The 19,182-nt window shown below is 34.6% G+C and overlaps 1 protein-coding gene across 1 annotated transcript; it reads left to right on the top strand.

Annotated features, from left to right (window-relative positions):
- The first annotated feature begins 2,719 nt into the window (after positions 1–2,719).
- LOC118042730 (malate dehydrogenase, chloroplastic) lies at positions 2,720–6,019 on the top strand. The gene is made up of 2 exons (XM_035050454.2): positions 2,720–2,905; positions 4,484–6,019. Exon 2 carries the CDS (start codon positions 4,492–4,494, stop codon positions 5,728–5,730), a length of 1,239 nt encoding a protein of 412 aa, XP_034906345.1. The 5' UTR covers positions 2,720–2,905; positions 4,484–4,491; the 3' UTR covers positions 5,731–6,019.
- The last annotated feature ends 13,163 nt before the right edge of the window (positions 6,020–19,182 follow it).

The following is a 19,182-nucleotide window of genomic DNA, read 5'->3' as shown; positions in this document are numbered from 1 at the left end:
TCATATTTTGACTAGAAATCATGTGATAAAACTGTCAAGATTTCACAATTCAAGACAAAACACATTCAATTTCCATAACAACCAAACATATACATCTTCATTTAATTTTCTATTACAAAAATCAACAACAAATTTCAATTTCCTCCAAAATAATTTAAGAACGTTAATTTACAATCCTTGAAAATTAAATGTTAAACTTACTGAAATGAAATCAAAGTAAATTAGGCAACTGTAGCAACCTTTCCTTATTGTGTTAATGTCAATTCCACTCCTTTAAATCGAATTTTCCACCTCAAATCTTCATCTTTTTCCTATTTTTCACACTATCTCTTGATGATTTTTTAGGCTTAGTGTTGGGTGTTTAGGGTTTCAATCTCTTATTCTCATCACAAGAACATCAATTTCTATGGAATATGTTTCAAAAGAAAAAGAAGATGATGATGATGATGATGATAGTTGGCTCTTTTCCCTTTACTCTCAACTGCACTGCCATTTTTTTTTTTCTTATAGGGAGAAAAAGGATAAATTTAGCCAAATTGACAACAATGCCTTTAATGAACCTATAGGTTATTTTTTGGTTATTTTACCCGACTGTTAGTGTCTTTGTAATGCCTAATAGAGCTTTGATTGACCTAAACTTTTAACTCAAGGTATAGTGATATGTTAGGAGGCCACTCGTAAAATTTCAATCTAATCTGATGGTCAGATTGTGAGTTATGCTTGATAATGTAAAATTGGCCAATATGTGATTTTACATTAAAATTTTAATTTTTTTATTCAATCCTTGATGAAATCATATCAGTTATTTTACTAAGTCCTTATGATCATTTTATTACTTCAAAATATATTTATCATGCCTTTTTATCATTAATTTCTTTTACAGACTTACTATAATTTTACGATAACATTATTGATTTTTAGCCAGGGTTTGCACCAATACTTTTTGATGCAATTCTTTCATAACTTATATTTATTATTTTTATTATAATTCCTTGAATTATTCCCTCATTTTCAAAGCATATTTGTTAAAAAATTCCTAATTCTTCTATATGTCGAAACTCGTTACCAATTTCGTCGATATTATGAATTTTAAGCTGAAATTCATAATTCTTATTTTAACTTCAATAATACTTTTAAATTTATTTTTGGAGGTCATCTCCTTTATTACACATCACATTTATTTTTGTTATTATCTGTATCTTTCCATCCCAAATTTTCATTACTTGTCGAGGTCTTATTACTTTTAATTTTATATTTACGTAGGGATTTACATATCATGTCTCCAACCTAGTTTAATTTGAAACCTGAGTTAATTTCATTACCCAAGTCATGGGTTTGGTAAGGGAATCAGAGTTGATCCATGTCCATCCAAAACATAGTCGTCTTAATATTTTTTTTTTTAAATGGAAACAACACTGTCTTGATTTTTTTTTTCTTTTTAAGTCAATTTGGGTTCTGGGTAAATTGATTGAGTCGTGTTTGGACCCACCATGTCAACCAGGTCGTATGATGTCAACTCTAACCTGGTTTGATTTGAAACCCAAGCCAGACAATAGACTAGGTCGATAGGTCTTTAGGTGGACCCTCTAGGCTTGAATAGGTTTATCGACGCAACTAAAATATTCGTCATCACATGTGTTTTGTATTATTTTTATATTTTTAATACATTCATGTATTTTTTTTTATTTAAACTTGAATTTTATAATTATGATAAGATGTTGTCTAAGAAACTATACTTGTAAAAACAATGTTGGAAAAAAGAGAGGGCATTAATAAGATAAAGGAGTTTTAATTGTATGAATGCCTTTTTATCATTATTTCAAATCATTTATTTTTTTTTATAGTTCTAATTATTTTTTATTTTTATCAAATAAAGAACATAAAAAAAAGTTATATTAAAAAAATATAGAAAAGAAGGAATTATGTTGGCAGTTATTTTGTTTGAGTATAATTAAAATTATTACTTCTCTTAATTTTTTTTCATATAATTAAATTAAAAATATATATAAATTACTCTCCACAACATGACATTAAATCTTAATTTGCATCTATTTCTCGGTTTTTATTTAATCTTGGGTTGTCCTTAACGGTTCTTTTTAAAAAATTATTAAAACCATATAATTATCAATTTATTTTTTAAAATACACACATCAAATTTTAATTTTAAAAATTCAAATTTTTTTTCATGTTTATAATATTATTTTTACTTTTGAACGATCATAGCTGAGCACGAGTAAATTACTAAATAATACTATGAATTCAAATCCATGGACTAGTTGATAATAACCATAGTTCTTGTTGTGGTTGTTGCAGTTGTAAATGTATTTGATAATATTTACTATTTATCTGTACTATCACACTATATGACATTCAAAATATATGAATTTAGGTTTTCAAAGGGGTTTAAAACTTGACCAAATAACTTTTTACTTAGAGGAGAAAGAGGCTAATTAAAAGCAGATGAAAACGATGAGCTCATGAAGGCCGTGGAGCTGAAATACAAAGACAAGTAGTAGGCCATTGTTCCGAAACCTTAAAAGTCTTTGTGTATCACTGAGCCCAAATCTAAAAAGCCGTACAAGCCTGTCGGATTTTCCAAAGAATATGCCAAGAAAGCTGTCCCAGGGTAAGCCACGTGGCACATCTGAAGCCGTTGGATAAGCTTACTTCCGTCACCAACCCCACCAAGAAAATCTGCACCCATTGAATCGAGCACAACGGAAAGCAACAAGCTTGCACATATAAAAATGGGTCAGTTGTTTGAGCTTCCTAGATTTCTATTAAATATTTTCTTATTTATTCATTTTGACACTTGAATAAGTGCAACCCCTTCGGCAAAGCTCAAATCTCTCTTCATTGTTTTCGCAGCAAGCTCATACTTTTCTCTCTTCAACTCTTCAAAAAGGCAAGAACTTACTAGCTCCCATCTTATTTGAATTATGTTACTTGAAAAATCGCACCTTAAGTTTATTCTTGTTGTTGTTGTTTTAGAAATTTCATTTAGCCTTGGCTTCAATTTGGAAGCATTTCCTTGAATGAGATGCAAATCAATCTTGAAGTTTGGATCTGGGATTTTCATCGTCTGTTTAACAAGATTTGATTTTGAATTTTCTGTATTAATGGGGGTATTTGAATTTTATGTTTTTGTATTTTTTGTATCAAGTGTTGTGCTTGAATCTAAAAAAGATTGATTAGATGGTTTTTACTTTAAATTAATTATCGGGTTTCGTTGTGATTTTGACGATGAATAGGAGATGGCAAAGCTGGGTTTTTCGTGAAACATGATTATCAGGTCTGGTTGAGGTTGAAGATGGCATGACATAATATACAGTTTAGTCCGTGACGTTTCGAAAGTTATTCATTTTAGTCCTTTATTGTGGGTTGAGTTGTTTTAGAAAGCATCCATCTGACGTGTAAATGAGATTTATCAGATGGGTTCTTGGTAATGAATGCATGGATGAACTGCTTTGGCCTTTTTGCCAACTTGATTGTCACAAATATATGTAGTGAGTGATGAACTGCTATTCTGATATGCTTCAAGATTAGGATTTTGTGCCTTCAAACAATAAGGTTGCTTGATTTCGGTTGATCTGTTTTATAGTTTGTTTTGCATATATGTTATATGTTTGGATCATGCTTTAGTTAATGGAGGTTCTCAGACAGTGCTGAACAATGCCGTTAGTTTTGGATGAAGTTTAATGAACTTCTCGTTCATAAAACACACGCCGCACACACTCAGAATGAAAAGGATGGTTTATATAATATATATAAGTGCATTGAAGCTTGTATAAAAGAGTCTATTATGCCATCATATAATTCCTTTGTAAATTTAAATCACTCCATAAAAGAGATATTTGAGTGTGACTATTTATTATGTTCTTGATCATGTTGTTCTAGCCGATGAGTTGTAGCTCAACTGACATTGCTGTCTCTCCCTCCCTCAAGGAGTCTCGTGTTCAAACCTCTCCTATATAACAAAAAAAAAAAATGATGTTTTAGGTGCCATTCTTTTGTATATAGATTGAATTGCAAGTTTTGTATAACATACCCATTTCAGCTAAAATTTAACATATTGGTTGGGAGAGCACTTTTTTTCCTTTTATTTAATTAGCATATTTTTCAACTTCTTAATATAATGAATAGGTGATGGTTCAATGATTTTTGTTTGGAGAGAGAATTGTTCACAAGCAAAGGATTTATAATTAAACCAATATGTCACTACCTCTTTCGAACACCCAACTTTGAAATTAATATGTGTTTATAATTGATTGTGTGCACTGGAGTATTAGCAGTTTTTGATCTCATAAAATAGCACTTTTGAGTCTCTTCAATTACTAAATCATAGTGACCTGATGTAACTTGACAGTTGCATTCTTGTTATTTGTGAATCTTCATATGGACATTAACTGGCCTGTATCTTCTCCAGCAAAGCTAACTGTTGTTTATGTTCATAACTAAACCTTAAAATATTCTTATGTAACAGATTTCAAGATGGAAGCAGCATCAGCGGCTACCTTTTCAGTTGGATCTAATTTCTCCTTTGGCACCAAAGCGAGCCAACTCCCGCAATCAAAGCTCTCATCTGTGAGATTCAACTCCCAGAGCTCACTTGCAACGTTCAGTGGTCTCAAGGCTGCAACATTTGTGACGTCCGAGTCAGAGTCATCTTTCTTAGGCAAGGAAAGCAATGCAGCCCTTCGATGCTCTGTTGCACCAAAAGCTCAAAAATCAAGCCAAAGGTCACAGTATCGCCTAAACCCACAGGCATCCTACAAAGTGGCTGTTCTTGGTGCTGCAGGAGGGATAGGTCAGCCTTTAGCACTTCTAATTAAGATGTCCCCATTGGTTTCAGCCCTGCACCTCTATGATATAGCAAATGTCAAGGGAGTCGCTGCTGACCTCAGTCACTGTAACACTCCCTCGCAAGTTCTGGATTTCACAGGAGCTGCTGAATTACCCAATTCTTTGAAAGGTGTAGACATTGTTGTCATACCTGCTGGAGTTCCAAGGAAGCCTGGTATGACCCGTGATGACCTCTTCAACATCAATGCCAGCATTGTAAAGACCTTGGTTGAGGCTGTTGCTGATAACTGCCCTGATGCTTTTATCCACATTATCAGCAATCCAGTCAACTCTACAGTGCCAATTGCAGCTGAAGTTTTGAAGAAGAAGGGTGTGTATGATCCAAAGAAGCTCTTTGGTGTTACTACACTTGATGTGGTGAGGGCAAATACATTTGTTGCTGAGAAGAAAAACCTCAAGCTTATCGATGTGGATGTACCAGTGGTGGGAGGGCATGCTGGGATAACCATTCTTCCCCTTCTATCAAAGACAAAACCCTCTGTTAGTTTCACTGATGAGGAAGTGCAGGAGCTAACTGTGAGGATCCAGAATGCTGGGACAGAAGTTGTGGAGGCAAAGGCAGGCGCAGGGTCTGCTACCCTGTCAATGGCTTATGCTGCAGCCAGATTTGTTGAATCTTCTCTTCGTGCATTGGACGGTGATGCTGATGTCTATGAGTGCTCGTTTGTGCAATCAGATCTTACTGAGCTTCCATTCTTCGCATCAAGGGTAAAACTTGGAAGGAAGGGGGTCGAAGCTTTCATTTCATCTGACCTCCAAGGGCTGACTGAGTACGAACAGAAGGCACTGGAAGCTCTCAAGCCTGAACTGAAGGCCAGCATTGAGAAAGGTATCGCATTTGCTCAGAGGGAACCAGTGGCTGCATAGAGTGAGGTCAGTTCTGGAAGCCTAAACCATACTGAAATGCAGGTTTATTGCGGTTGATAATTTTTGTTGCGGCTCATCATTACATCAGCACTCTTAAGTTTTGTAGAATTTTCGTTTCTTTTTTTAATATCGTGAGAAACTCTTTTTTAATGAGATATTCCATGATAGCATCGAAGATTGCAATTGCTATCATTGAGGGGATGTACCTTTCCCTTTACCTTTTTGAAATAACACTGCTGATGTATCCCAACATTTTTATTAATAACTGAGAAAACGTTTATGCATCTAATGTCATTTGAATAACCAAGAAACCATATTGAGTTGCCATTTTCAACCTGGTCCTTGCGCAGCTGTCTTTGTTAGGAAGGCTGTATTACCAGAATCTCTGTATGTTCGTAATTATATTGTGACAGATAAGCAAAGGCATGTGTTAATATATGAATTCATACGAGTAAGAGGATCCCAGGAAACCTTTATAAGAAGCTAGGCAGCCCCATTTTTTAACGAATAGGTATTCCCCGTGATGAAGGAGGGTAACCCATTTGTGAGGAAGCAACATTTCAAGAGCTTTATTGAATATTGTAATCATAGGATTGCCATTCTTAATCTCATGGAGGACAAGGGCCAGGAACTTGGACTTTGCCTCTCGTAAAGAGGAAGGATGCCCTATGAAGATTCGAAATGGATAGCAACAGTAGAGCATCATGCAATAATGCACGTATCTAATTACTGGGTTCGAGAGCAGTTCTAAAGTCAGTAACACAGTCTAGCATTTTTGGCTAATTGATCAAGAAAGGGTTCTACGAATCTACTTGACTACAAAATTAACCAAGGCCACTCATCTTCTAGTGTAAAGGAACCCTTCTCCAGATCTGGTCATAGTTTTCTGGATAATTCAGACTCGGTTTTTTTATAACAAAAAGGTTGTTGTCTGAAAATATTGTTTAGAAATACGATTGAAATCATGTTTTTTTTAAAATTTTAATTTTTTTGTTAAAAATATATTTTTTTTATATTTTCAGATTGTTTTTGACATGCTAATCTCAAAAATAATATTTTAAAAATAATAAAAGAAAAATAATATTTTAATATATTTTTAAATAAAAATAACTTTAAATTATAATCGGTACTTCACTCTCAATTAAGCCGAAGTCGAGATGAAGGTTAACAAGGTCAAAGACAGCTATCAAACTCTCATAAATGCAATGAATCAGCTTGTTTTGGACTTCCCATAGATACACATGTTTTCTACCACACTTATTTTGGGACCCATTATATCTGAGAATGTCTTCAACAAAGCATATTCTCCTTCTTTCTTTCTTTGTTTTTTTTTTTTTTTTTAATCTTTTGATATGCATATTAATTCAACATTACATAAGGCTTTTTTGAATAAGGGGGCTATTCACGCAAAAGAATAAAAAGCCATAAACAAATGTGCAGCAGACATCCATCAATGCAAGAACTCTAAGCAGCTCCCACTACCAGAAATTCGCTTAATAGCAATAGAATCACCGACAAAATATTTTTGTTGGTAATTTAAGGTCAAAATTACCAACAACTATTTTCCGTCCATAATTCAGTCGGTAATTACCGACGGACAATTACAGACGGAAAGTTCAGAATTAAGAAAAAAAAAGCAGGTCGTTGATATGGAGGTTTGGCGGGTGATTTTTTTCAACAAAATCACCGACGGATTCAAAATGGCAGACCCATACAATGACGTGATCGGTTCACTGTAAAAAATATCGACGAAATTACCGAGGGATTTGAAATGGCAGATCTGTACGGGTGACGTGATCGGTTCACCGTTAAAAATACCGACGGAATCACCGAGGGATTTGAAATGGCAGATCCATATGGTGACGTGTTGATTTTGCCATCAGAATAGCCGACAAACTTATTATGTCGGCAAAAATTAATATATGCCCTCTCTGCCGACCCTCTTCTCCCTTATTTCTCCTTCTTCTTCCTAATCCTAACTCTCCCCATCTGCAAACAACCACCCCCCTTCCCCTCCAAACAAAAATCTCCCTCATCTCAGCATAATAAGTTATATTTTTTGAAGTTTTGTGGTCACAACATCTGTGTTCTGATTTACCGATGGATTTTATCAATTTTTATAAGTAATTCTATCTTTTTAAATTTTAACATTTAAATGTCAATTTTATTGTTTTTTTAGTATATGTATTTTGTTAGTAGATGTACATGTTTTATTGTTATTTCTCAAACAAACTTGTAGTATATGAATGTATAATTTTATACCTATTATGGTTTGTTTTAGATTTTGTAAGATTGTATTTGTTTGTAAATTGTTAAAACTTTATGGAATTACCGAATTACATGTTCTATTTTGAAATAATTAATAGCTTGCTTAATAGGTCCGTTTTAAGTTTTATCGATGGTATTGCAAAGTGGTAATTTCCGTAAATTTATATATATTAATTTGTATGGACATTGATAAATGATAATGAATATTTAATATTTATGAGAAGTTGTGATTGGTTTGTTAGATAATCTCGAGGTAAAGTAATATTTTTGCAAGTTTATTTACCTAACTTAGTTAATTAATACATGATGTCATCATAATTTTATAGAGGTTCGATATAAGTCATGGATGATCGTTCATGGATGTATCGAGATTCACCCCAAGGATTGCGGAGGATGGATTATTGTAACGGGGTTCAGGGTTTTATTAATTTCGCAACATCTATTCCTAGAAATTTTACTGGAGGCGGTATTAGGTGTCCATGTAGGAAGTGTCAAAATAAAAAGTATTTGCATCCAGATGTTGTAATGATGCATCTTCTACACAAAGGGTTTATGGAGAATTACCAGTGTTGGTATGCACATGGAGAAGTATTTGTTAGTAAGAGGAGAATGGGAGAAATGGTGGTTGGGTCAACTTTTAGTGCTAGCAACGTGCATGAAGCGGCAAATGACAACACTAATCCTTATAAAAATATGGTTATGGATGCAATGAGAATGAATGAAAGTAATGTCAGTCAATGTCCAATCATAGAAAAAGAACCTAATGCAAATGCAGCTAGGTTTTTTGATTTGTTGAAAGATTCTAATGAACCATTATGGGATGGCTGCACAAACCACAGTAAATTATCGGTCGTAGCACACGTGTTCACCATCAAGTCAGAGCACGGGTTGAGTGAGGCCGGGTATGATAAAATTATTGATTGGGCTAGAAGCATTTTACCTGAAGGGAACAGGCTGAAAGAGAACTTCTATGCTACGAAGTCCATGATGAAACCCCTCGGTCTAGGATACCAGAAAATTGACATGTGCCCTAACTTCTGCATGTTATACTATCTTGAAAATGCTGAGATGACCGAGTGCATGACATGCAGGCATTCCCGTTATAAACCCAGAACTGGCAAGGGAAAGACTCTAGTGGCATATAAAAAACTTACATACTTCCCAATCACACCTAGACTGCAGAGGTTATTCATGTCACCAAGGACTGCTGAGCACATGACATGGCACCAAGCACATGATATGGTTGATGATGTGATGGTGCATCCTTCTGACGGCGAAGTATGGAAACGTTTTAACAGTGTGCATCCTAACTTTTTAGCTAAATCAAGGAATGTTCGTCTTGGGTTATGTACAGATAGATTCAACCCATTTGGGTTATTTGCTGCTCCCTATTCTTGTTAGCTAGTCATACTCACAGTTTATAGCTTGCCACCGGGAATGTGCATGAGGCAGAGTTCTTGTTTTTATCTATTATCATACCCGATCCAAGCAGCCCGGGGCCGAATATAGATGTTTGTCTTTGACCGTTGATTGATGAGTTGGCGTAGTTGTGGTCCTCTGGAGCTTTGACTTATGATATATCGAGGAAACAAAATTTCCTCATGAGGGCGGCTTTGATGTGGACTATCAATGATTTTACAGCTTATGGAATGCTTTCTGGTTGGAGCACGCATGGGAAACTCGCATGTCCATACTGCATGGAAAACAACAAGGCATTCACGCTAGCAAACATAGATAAAGCTTCTTTTTTTTACTGTCACCGTCACTTCTTGCCACTTAATCACAGGTACAGAAAGAACAAAAAAGATTTCTTTGTTGGCACAGTTGAAAAGGATGTTGCATCCCTGCATCTTTCTGGTGAAGAATTACATGATGTTGTATTAGAGTACGGTGACATTGTGTTTGGCCTTCAATCAGGCAAGCAAAAGTTTTCTAGTTTTGGTTTGACCCATAATTGGGTAAAGTGAAGTATCTTTTGAGAGCTTCCTTAGTGGAAGACCAATCTGTTCCGCCATAAACTTGACGTCATGCACATCGAAAAGAACGTGTTTGAGAATATTTTCAACACCGTCATGGATGTGAAGGGGAAGACAAAGGACAACATCAAGGCTAGATTGGATATAGCTTTGTACTGTAACCGTAAAAATATGGAGTTGGTTTATGATAAGTCACGGGTCGCAAAACCAAGGACAAGCTTTGTGTTAGAGAAAAACGCACAACTGTTAGTCTACAAATGGCTTAAGAGCTTGCGTTTTCTGGATGGACATGCATCGAACATATCAAGGCTGTTTAATATAGAGGACTACAAATTGTATGGAATGAAGAGTCATGATTGCCACGTGTTTATGCAAACACTTATCCCATTAGCTTTTCGTGATTTGTTGCCAAAGGGAATATGGGATGCATTAACGGAGATCAGTCATTTCTTCAGAGATATATGCTCTAGCAAGTTGAATGTTCAGCACATTGAGAGGCTTCAAACGAATATCATCGAGACACTATGCAAACTTGAGATGATATTCCCTCCATTATTTTTTGACTCAATGGAGCATCTCCCTATACATCTACCGTTCGAGGCAAAACTGGAGGACCGGTCTAGTATAGATGGATGTACCCATTCGAAGGGTTAGATATTACAGTTGCAATGTAATTCATATATAAAAGTGTTTTTCTTAATTAAAAATACTTGATTAATTTAATGCAAGTACTTGTTTAATCTCAAGAAAAAGGTTAAGAACAAGGCGCATGTTGAGGCATCGATATGTGAGGCCTATATTGTTGAGGAGATCTCAACATTTATCTCGTACTATTTCGAACCTCATCTGAGAACGAGAATCAATCGCATTCCACGGCATGATGATGGCGGTGAAGTGCCTTCCAATGGGAACTTGTCAATATTCTCCAATACTGGATGACCCACATCTAAAAATTCCGTAAGAGGAAGATATTTGTCAGAAATAGAGTTCAAACAAGTACACAACTATGTTATATTTAACTGTGATGAGCTGAGACCTTTTATTCAGTAAGTTTATATGTGTAATACTAATTAATTAAACTTTGTCAGTAATATACTGTTAATTATATATTGTAATATCATACACTCATTATCACTTTGCAGGCAACATCGACAATATTTGCTCTCCAATAACTCATAGCTGACCAAATCCCAGATGAACAATTTGCCACGTGGTTCAGAACACATGTAAGCACTATCACAAACTCATTCTAACTTGCAAAATTACTGTACGTATGCATGGTATTACGAGATTCTCGTTCATTTATTGTTTATTGATGTACATTACATACAAGGTTTATCAAATGGGAAGGAGTGTGCCTAAGTCATTGTCTTCACTAAACCTGGGGCCTGAAAGAAAAGTTAAGTGCTACAACGGGTATTTTGTCAATTGATATGTTTTCCATACTGAAGAAAATGGGCAAGAAAGAAAGACATACAATAACAGTGTTTGTGTTAAGGGATCCACTAGTAGTGAGTTAGAAGTTGACTACTATGGTAAATTAGAAGAGGTCGTCGAACTACAATACCATAGTGAGCAGAATAGAGTGTTTTTATTCAAATACTATTGGTATGACATGACCGACAGAGGAATTAAAGTTGATCCGCACTATAGTCTGATTGAAATCAACTCAAAAGCTAGACTCCGCAATATAAACGATGTTTTATTTTCACAAAGCAATGTCAACAAGTTTATTACACATACACCCCCTCATTTAGAAAGGATCGATCAAGAGTGGATTGGTTGTCCGTTTTAAAAACAAAACCCTGAGGTTGTGTCGAGGTTGTTCAAGATGAGAACGAAGACACAAGTGTGCGAGATGAAGTCTTTCAAGTTAGTGAGTTGGTTGAACCATATCGAGTAGCTCCTTCAAATGAATTGGAAGAAAATTCAAATTTTCGTGTTTTCGATGATAGTCTTGTTGATATTGATGCAGAGGAGTTGAATGTTGTTTTGAGCTCTAGCGGACAAGCAAATGTCGATGAAGAAGATGATATCCATATTGAAGATTGCGATGAAGGTGATGACTATTCAATTGATGACGAAGAAGAATTAAATTCTGACTAACTATCAAAATGAAGCCTTATGTAAAACCCTTTTTTTTCATGTAATTTAGATTATGGATGATATATTTTGTAAAATAAAATATTTATTGTTTAAGCATTGTTGTTATTGTTTTATGCGATGGACAGTTTATCATTTCAGTTTTTGCAGGAAGGTAAATAGGCAATACAAATACATCCTGCTATAAAATGCAACAATCACCGACGTCCATACCGACAGACTCACGTCCATCGAAATCTCACAGAGAGTTTGAAGTAATTACATGAAATGCCACAATCATTGACACCAATATCGACGGAATAATGTTCGTCAGCATCTCATAGAGAGTTTGAAAATAATTACATGAAATGCCACAATCACCGACATCAATACCAACAGATTCATGCCCATCGGCATCGCACAGAGAGTTTGAAAAAATTACATGAAATGCCACAATCACCGACATCAATACCGACAGACTCATGTCCGTCGGCATCTCATAGAGAGTTTGAAAACAATTACATGAAATGCCACAATCACCGACACCAATACTGATGGAATAATGTTCGTCGGCATCTCATAGAGAGTTCGAAAATAATTACATGAAATGCCACAATCACCGACATCAATACCGACGGACTCATGTCCGTCGGCATCTCACAGAGAGTTTGAAAACAATTACATGAAATGCCACAATTACCGATGACTATACATATAGACGTTAGTCCATTGGTAAGTTGTCTGTGGGTCAATATTACCGACGAACTTACTGACAGAATGTGCGAATTTCCCAAGAGCGGTGCATTAAATGCATCTCAAACTGCGTCATCTTGTCGACGGATTTACCGATGGATCATGAAAAATCTAGAGGGTAATTAAAAATGTTGGAGCGAAATTCAAAAATTATCGACGGATTTTTTACTATTCACCGACGGAATAAATTAAAATAATAATAATTTTTTATTTCTGTTGGTGAATCCGTAAGTAAAATTGCAGTATAAGTTCCCCGGACTACCCCTTCAATTCATTTTTTCTTCTCCACTGTTTTTCATGAAAACTTTCCTCTCAATTCTTCAAGACTTTCACCTAGAATCTCTAGCAAGATTTCTTGTGAATCTTCATCATATTAAAAGGTATGTCTTTTCTTCTATTTCATTTTATTTTTAATGGTTTTGTGTTTAGCTATTTTTATTTTTTTTATGTTTTATGTTTTGGTGTATTCTTTTGTAATGTAGATAAAGTTTTGAATTCAACACATTATTAAGGTATGCATATTTCATTCCTAAAGTCTATAGTTTTTTTTTAAATTTATTGAATATTTTTTATTGTTGTATTGGCATAATTATTATTAGTTAATTTGTAGAATATTTGTTGTTAATGTTGAATTTACCTTCGAATTAGTAATTAAACATGTTGAAATAATTAGTAAATTACTCTATTATTGCATGATTTGTGTTTATTTTTTTCATTTATTTTGATTGTTAGTCTAGAGTTTTTTTTGAATTTATTGTTTTGTTGTATTGGCATAATTATTGAATAATGTTTTGAATTGTAATTGTTAATGTTGAATTTACCTTAGTATTAGTAATTGAATATTTTGGAATAATTATTAATTTTACTCTATTATTGCATGATTTATGTTTAATTTTTTCCATTTATTTTGGAATAATATATTTTATTGTTGTATTGGAATAATTATTGAATAATTTGTTCAATTGTAATTCTTAATGTTGAATTTACCTTAGGATTAGTAATTGAATATGTTGGAATAATTAGTATAGATTGGGTCAATTGGTTATGGCTATTGTTAATATTTGTAGGTTTGTGGATTTGGGTAGTATCCAATAGGGGTGTTCAAAAAAACCGACCAACCGATTAAACCGAAAAAACCGAGAAAAAATTAACCGAAAAAACCGAACCGATAGAAAAAACCGAATAAACCGATTAAAAAATTAAAAAAACCACCCGGTCCGGTTCGGTTCCGGTTTAAGAAGGCTTAAACCGAACCGGTTTAATTGAATCTAAAAATACATATAAAAAAAAAAAACATTCTAAACTTAATAATTAATACCCCCTCCCCAAAACCTTTCCAGCTACCCCCTCCCCTTTTCCCTCCCCTTTTCCCGACTTTCCCTCCCCCCACAAAATAAAACCCAGCACTCCCAATCCCCACCCACACAACCTTTCCCTCTAAACATTTCTAAAACGTGTGATTGGAATGTCCATCACAAGTGTAGAAGGACATCCCTTCAGTGGGTCCCACATCCAGGACCGTGATGATTGTTATTACCAAAGCTCTAATTTTTTTCACTTAAATAAGAGGACAGGACAGGACAGGACAGGACACGAGGATATAATGCTTTTTTTTTTTATTTAATTGATTTCGGTTTTTCTGGTTTCTAAAGCTAAAAAACCGACCCGAACCGAACAAAACCGGTTCGGTTTGAACCGGTTCTCGGTTCGGTTCGGGTTATATTAACAAGGAATAGAATTTTCCGGTTCGGTTAAATTTTTATGTTAAAACCGGACCGAACCGGACCGTGAACACCCCTAGTATCCAATACAGGGGAGGTGTTGTTGAAATTTTTTTTAATATTTGAATTTAATTATATAATTATTTGTGTAAAATTGGGTAAATGCGTAGAACGAAAACCAAAGCTGGTCGTTCACGTAAGGTCGTAGCTAGTTTGTCTAGCAGCGATGATGATATTTCCTTATCAAAGCTGGTCGTTCATGTAAGGTAAATAGTTTGTCTAGTGCCGTCAACCGATGCTGCGTCTTCCAGCGCTACTTCATAGCGCAGATCTGGCGTGCCTTCGCAGTGAAATCAATTTACCTATAAGTACAAGGCACAATGGAAGGACGATCTTTCAATGTAAGTTTGTTAAGGTTTTAGTTTTTTTTGAAAAAAATAAAAATTATAACATAATTTATGAAGTAATCACTATTTCATTAATTTCATTTATTTTCAGGTTCGTAAATATTGAGGCCGCTTGAGTAATATCATCAATGGAGATTCCATTGTTTCAATGTAGTCAAATATCCAGGCATCCTGAATAGATGCCTCAAATCAATGCATGGTTTGACAAATTTGAGGTTGGTGTTAATTTATAGTTTTCAACTTATTGCTAATAAATTATTAATATAATTGTAAATAAATTATTATTTTTATTTAAAATTAATTATTTATACACAGGACAAATTCTGCAGGGACAGTGAGCATAACACTGTTGTGAGGAGGGTGTGGGAAAATCACGCAGCAACTAGGTAACATCAAAAACAATACAAGTTTTTTTTAGACCAAAATTTATGTTTTGAAATGTAATTTGTGGTTATGTGAAGTAGGTTGCGTGATTTTTGGTACGAAGCACAAAAAAGGGCAAAAAAAACGAGGGATAAGTGGTTCCAAGGCTTGAACGATGTTGCGGTTTCAAGGAATTTCAAACCGATATACATCCCGCAAGATATATGGCTGAACTATCTTGAGCACGTGATGTCTGAGCGGTTCACACGACACTCATAGTCCGGTGCTGGCAACCAGAATTAGCCAATTCATGGTTCGGTGACAACGCACACCGGCGGCTCCGTTCCGTTTTCTGCACATGCGAAACGGATGGTAATATTAATTTAAATGAAATATATCATTCAATTAATTTGTTGTTAATAAAAATTTTTCATTATAGGCTACGTCTCTTGGACGTGAGTCGAGCCCGATGGAGCTATTTGTGGAGACGCACGTGCGGAGTCAAGACTGTCAAAAGGGAGTGTAACAATTCGTTGAAAACCATGCTCAACATTTTGTGGTATGTTTGTTCAACCATTTTATTTTGTAAGTTATTATGTTTATTGAATTGAAGATGATGATTAGTTTTTATTTTTATTTTCAGGAGACCTATAATAATCGATTGAGGGAGAGATACGGGGACGATACTTTGACCCATCTAGAATTCGATCCGGATTTGTGGATGGAGGTTGAATCGTCAGGTGGACCCGATAAAAATCGAGTTTATGGGCTCTCCAACACTATGGCCGACAACTTGCGGTCAACCCGTAGTGTTTCAACCGTTGGGAGCTCCCAATCAATATCGGAGTACGCACAACACCTGTCCAAATCGATTTTGATTCTATCTGGGATGAGATTCTTAAAACATTCTTCATTATCGGGCTAATTAAGGAAATTTAGTTAAATCCTCCATGCTTAATTGGGCATGTTCTTGTGATGAGTCAATGGCCAAAAGCAGAGGCGGAACTAAGGGGTGGCAAGCTGGGCCCGGGCCCTTGCAAACACCCCTCCAAAATATTTTAGAATTTATTTTTATTTAGGATTTAAATTTAACAAGGAGTTTTCTAATAATAAATTATTATTTCATTAGTTATCTTTAAATTTAAAATTATCTCTTCATATAAGTTGGAAAGAAAAAAAGATAAATAATTTTTTCAATTTAATTACCTTTCTTTACTGTTTTTCTATTTTCATTCTCTAGAGTCCTAACCAAAAAAATATAATAATACAAAGCAATGCGGAAAAGTTAAAACAAAAATGATGGAGGATTCAACCTATCATCGAAGTACGCACAACTCAAAGTGTCTCATGCACAACAAAGAGTGGAGTCTACATAACAAAGAGCGGAGTATGCACAACAAAAAGCGGAGTATGCACAACAAAAAGCGGCTTATGAACAACTTCGCGAAATGGTCATAAACATGGTATCACAGAGTGGAACATGTGCGCCTAATCCTTTTTGGCCGTATAACCACCAGCCTCCTCCTCCTCCTCCACCACCACCACCATTATATTGATTTGTAATAAACATTATTTACATTTAAAATTTCATTTAATATGTTTTTGAAACACATTTATTTTGTAATGAATATTATTTAACTTTGATTTTTTGTATTTGATGTTTAATATAAATTTTATTTGCATAATTAGTTTTTATTACCATTAATTTATATAATTTTATATTATGTATTATAAATAATTTTTAAAAAACAAATTTTGAAAAAAAACTATTACAAAGGGTTTTACCGACGGAATTAATCCGTCGGCATTTGACAGTAGCTGCCACAATCACTGATGAATTTACAGATGGTAAATTCGGTCGGTATTTCATACATTCACCGACAGATTTCCGACGGACTTAATCTATCGGCATGTTACCACCACTACCGACAAATTTACAGACGGATATATTCGATCGGTATTTCAATCAGTCATTGACAACTTTATCGATGAAAAGTAGCCGTCGGTAAATTACCATATCACAGACGAAATAAAACTCCGTTGGTATTTTTCAGTGGGAAACTTTTTTTTTTTTGCGCGCAAAGTCCGTCTGTAAAACTGTCGGTAAATGGTTTTTTTTATTTTTCTGACCGAAATAGCAACGGAATGGGGTATCACCTACGAAAGGAAAGGCGATGGATGTATTCCGTTAGTAAATTATTTACCGATGAACTGCTAATCACACACCGACGGAAGATTTCCGTCGGTAAAACTGTGAAATCTTGTAGTGTCCTGAATCATTATAGGAAGCACAATAATTTTCAATTTTTTTCCTCTATTTAAAAAAGGGGGGGAAAAGCAATATAGGTCATGGATTTCTTTTCCTTTTTTTTGTTACATGGAGAGCAGTTAGATCTCATTAAAGCGAATAATTCATCAATCATAATCAATACTCAAAACAAAGCATGCAAGTAAACCATGAATAATGTTGATGGTAGAAAAAATAAAAATGAGGGGTAAATTGAGATGGAGAGCTAAATATATAAAATGACAAAAAAAAAAAAAACGAATGCTATAGTGAAATTTTTGAACATCTAAAAGGCATCTTGTGTGCGACTATTTCCATGTCACTATGCACGACAGAAAAAAGAGAGGATGCTATATTCATACATCAATCAAAGAATGTTGGAGCGGAGTTTGAAAGTGATGAATTAAGATTTTATTTGTATGTTTTTATAAAAATTCAAGAAAGATGTATAAGTTTAAATTTTCAGCAATATAAACATACCCTAATAAAAACCTGTCAGGTATAATGCTAGCCAAATCTAGGCACATTGGAATCGGTAATGTGCCAAGTCCCGGACATTCTAGGTCTGGCGATGTGGAATGGCTTTCCTTTCTTGGGCACGCCCAAGAGAATGACTATCTTTTCTTGCGTTTAACTTATGGGAATAGCTCAGTCTCTATGAGCATTAGCTATATTTGATATCCTAGACTCTAATTTCCCTACACCTTTTAGGTGTATAAAAATCCTCTAAAAACTCACCATATTTTCATCAAATATTAATATAGATATAAGAGATATTTATACCATAGAGATGAACTTTTTTTTCTAACCAACTGTAAATCAAAGTGCGCAAGCCCTGACCAATAAGAAACTGGGAACAACACGCAATAGCTATTGAATCCAAGCTTGTCTTTCCTCCTATACTTCTTTTTCTTACGTCAAAAATCATCATCACCTCTCTTTTTTATCCTTGTTAAAAAGACCAAAACAGCCCTAGAAAACAACCTAACTCTCCAACAAACCAAAGACAAAACCTACAGTGTTTTACTAGTTACAGTAATTTCACTCCATGTTTTAGCTTTTTGTTAATTAATATTTTTTATGTGAAAAAATAATATAAATATTTAGAACAATGCTATTTTCTAATTTTTAGACTAAATATATTGTTTTAAACAACAATAATTTATACATTAAAGTGTCTTTTCGATCCTACTAGACCAACAAAATTATATAAATATTTAAAACAAAGCTATTAATATGATATTTATTATGGATTATATTTTATTATGCCTTTCATTGTTAAATTTTGTCATCCAATTTATAATTTGAAGTCATTGGAGCATAGCTATTTGAATAGCTAAAATAGCATCTTCTTACCAAGCTTACCGATCGAGCCAAAAGCAAGTTGAAAGTATATATACCCGTTAGCCAACATATCTTTATTTACAGTTGGCTTTTGTTTTTCTCTTTAAAAACAGAACAAGAAGAAGAAAGAAGCCTGCAAACCTCAATTGTGATGTGTGTGGCTCAACCCCTGCTCTTGACAGGAAGGTGTCTCTGCTCACAATGCGCGTTCGATATCCCTTTCATTTCTCTTTTTACTTTTTCTCCACCGA

The sequence above is a fragment of the Populus alba genome, chromosome 17 (genome assembly GCF_005239225.2).
Source record: "Populus alba chromosome 17, ASM523922v2, whole genome shotgun sequence".
In the NCBI taxonomy this organism is placed as follows: domain Eukaryota; kingdom Viridiplantae; phylum Streptophyta; class Magnoliopsida; order Malpighiales; family Salicaceae; genus Populus; species Populus alba.
This window is presented reverse-complemented; position numbering and strand designations above follow the sequence as displayed.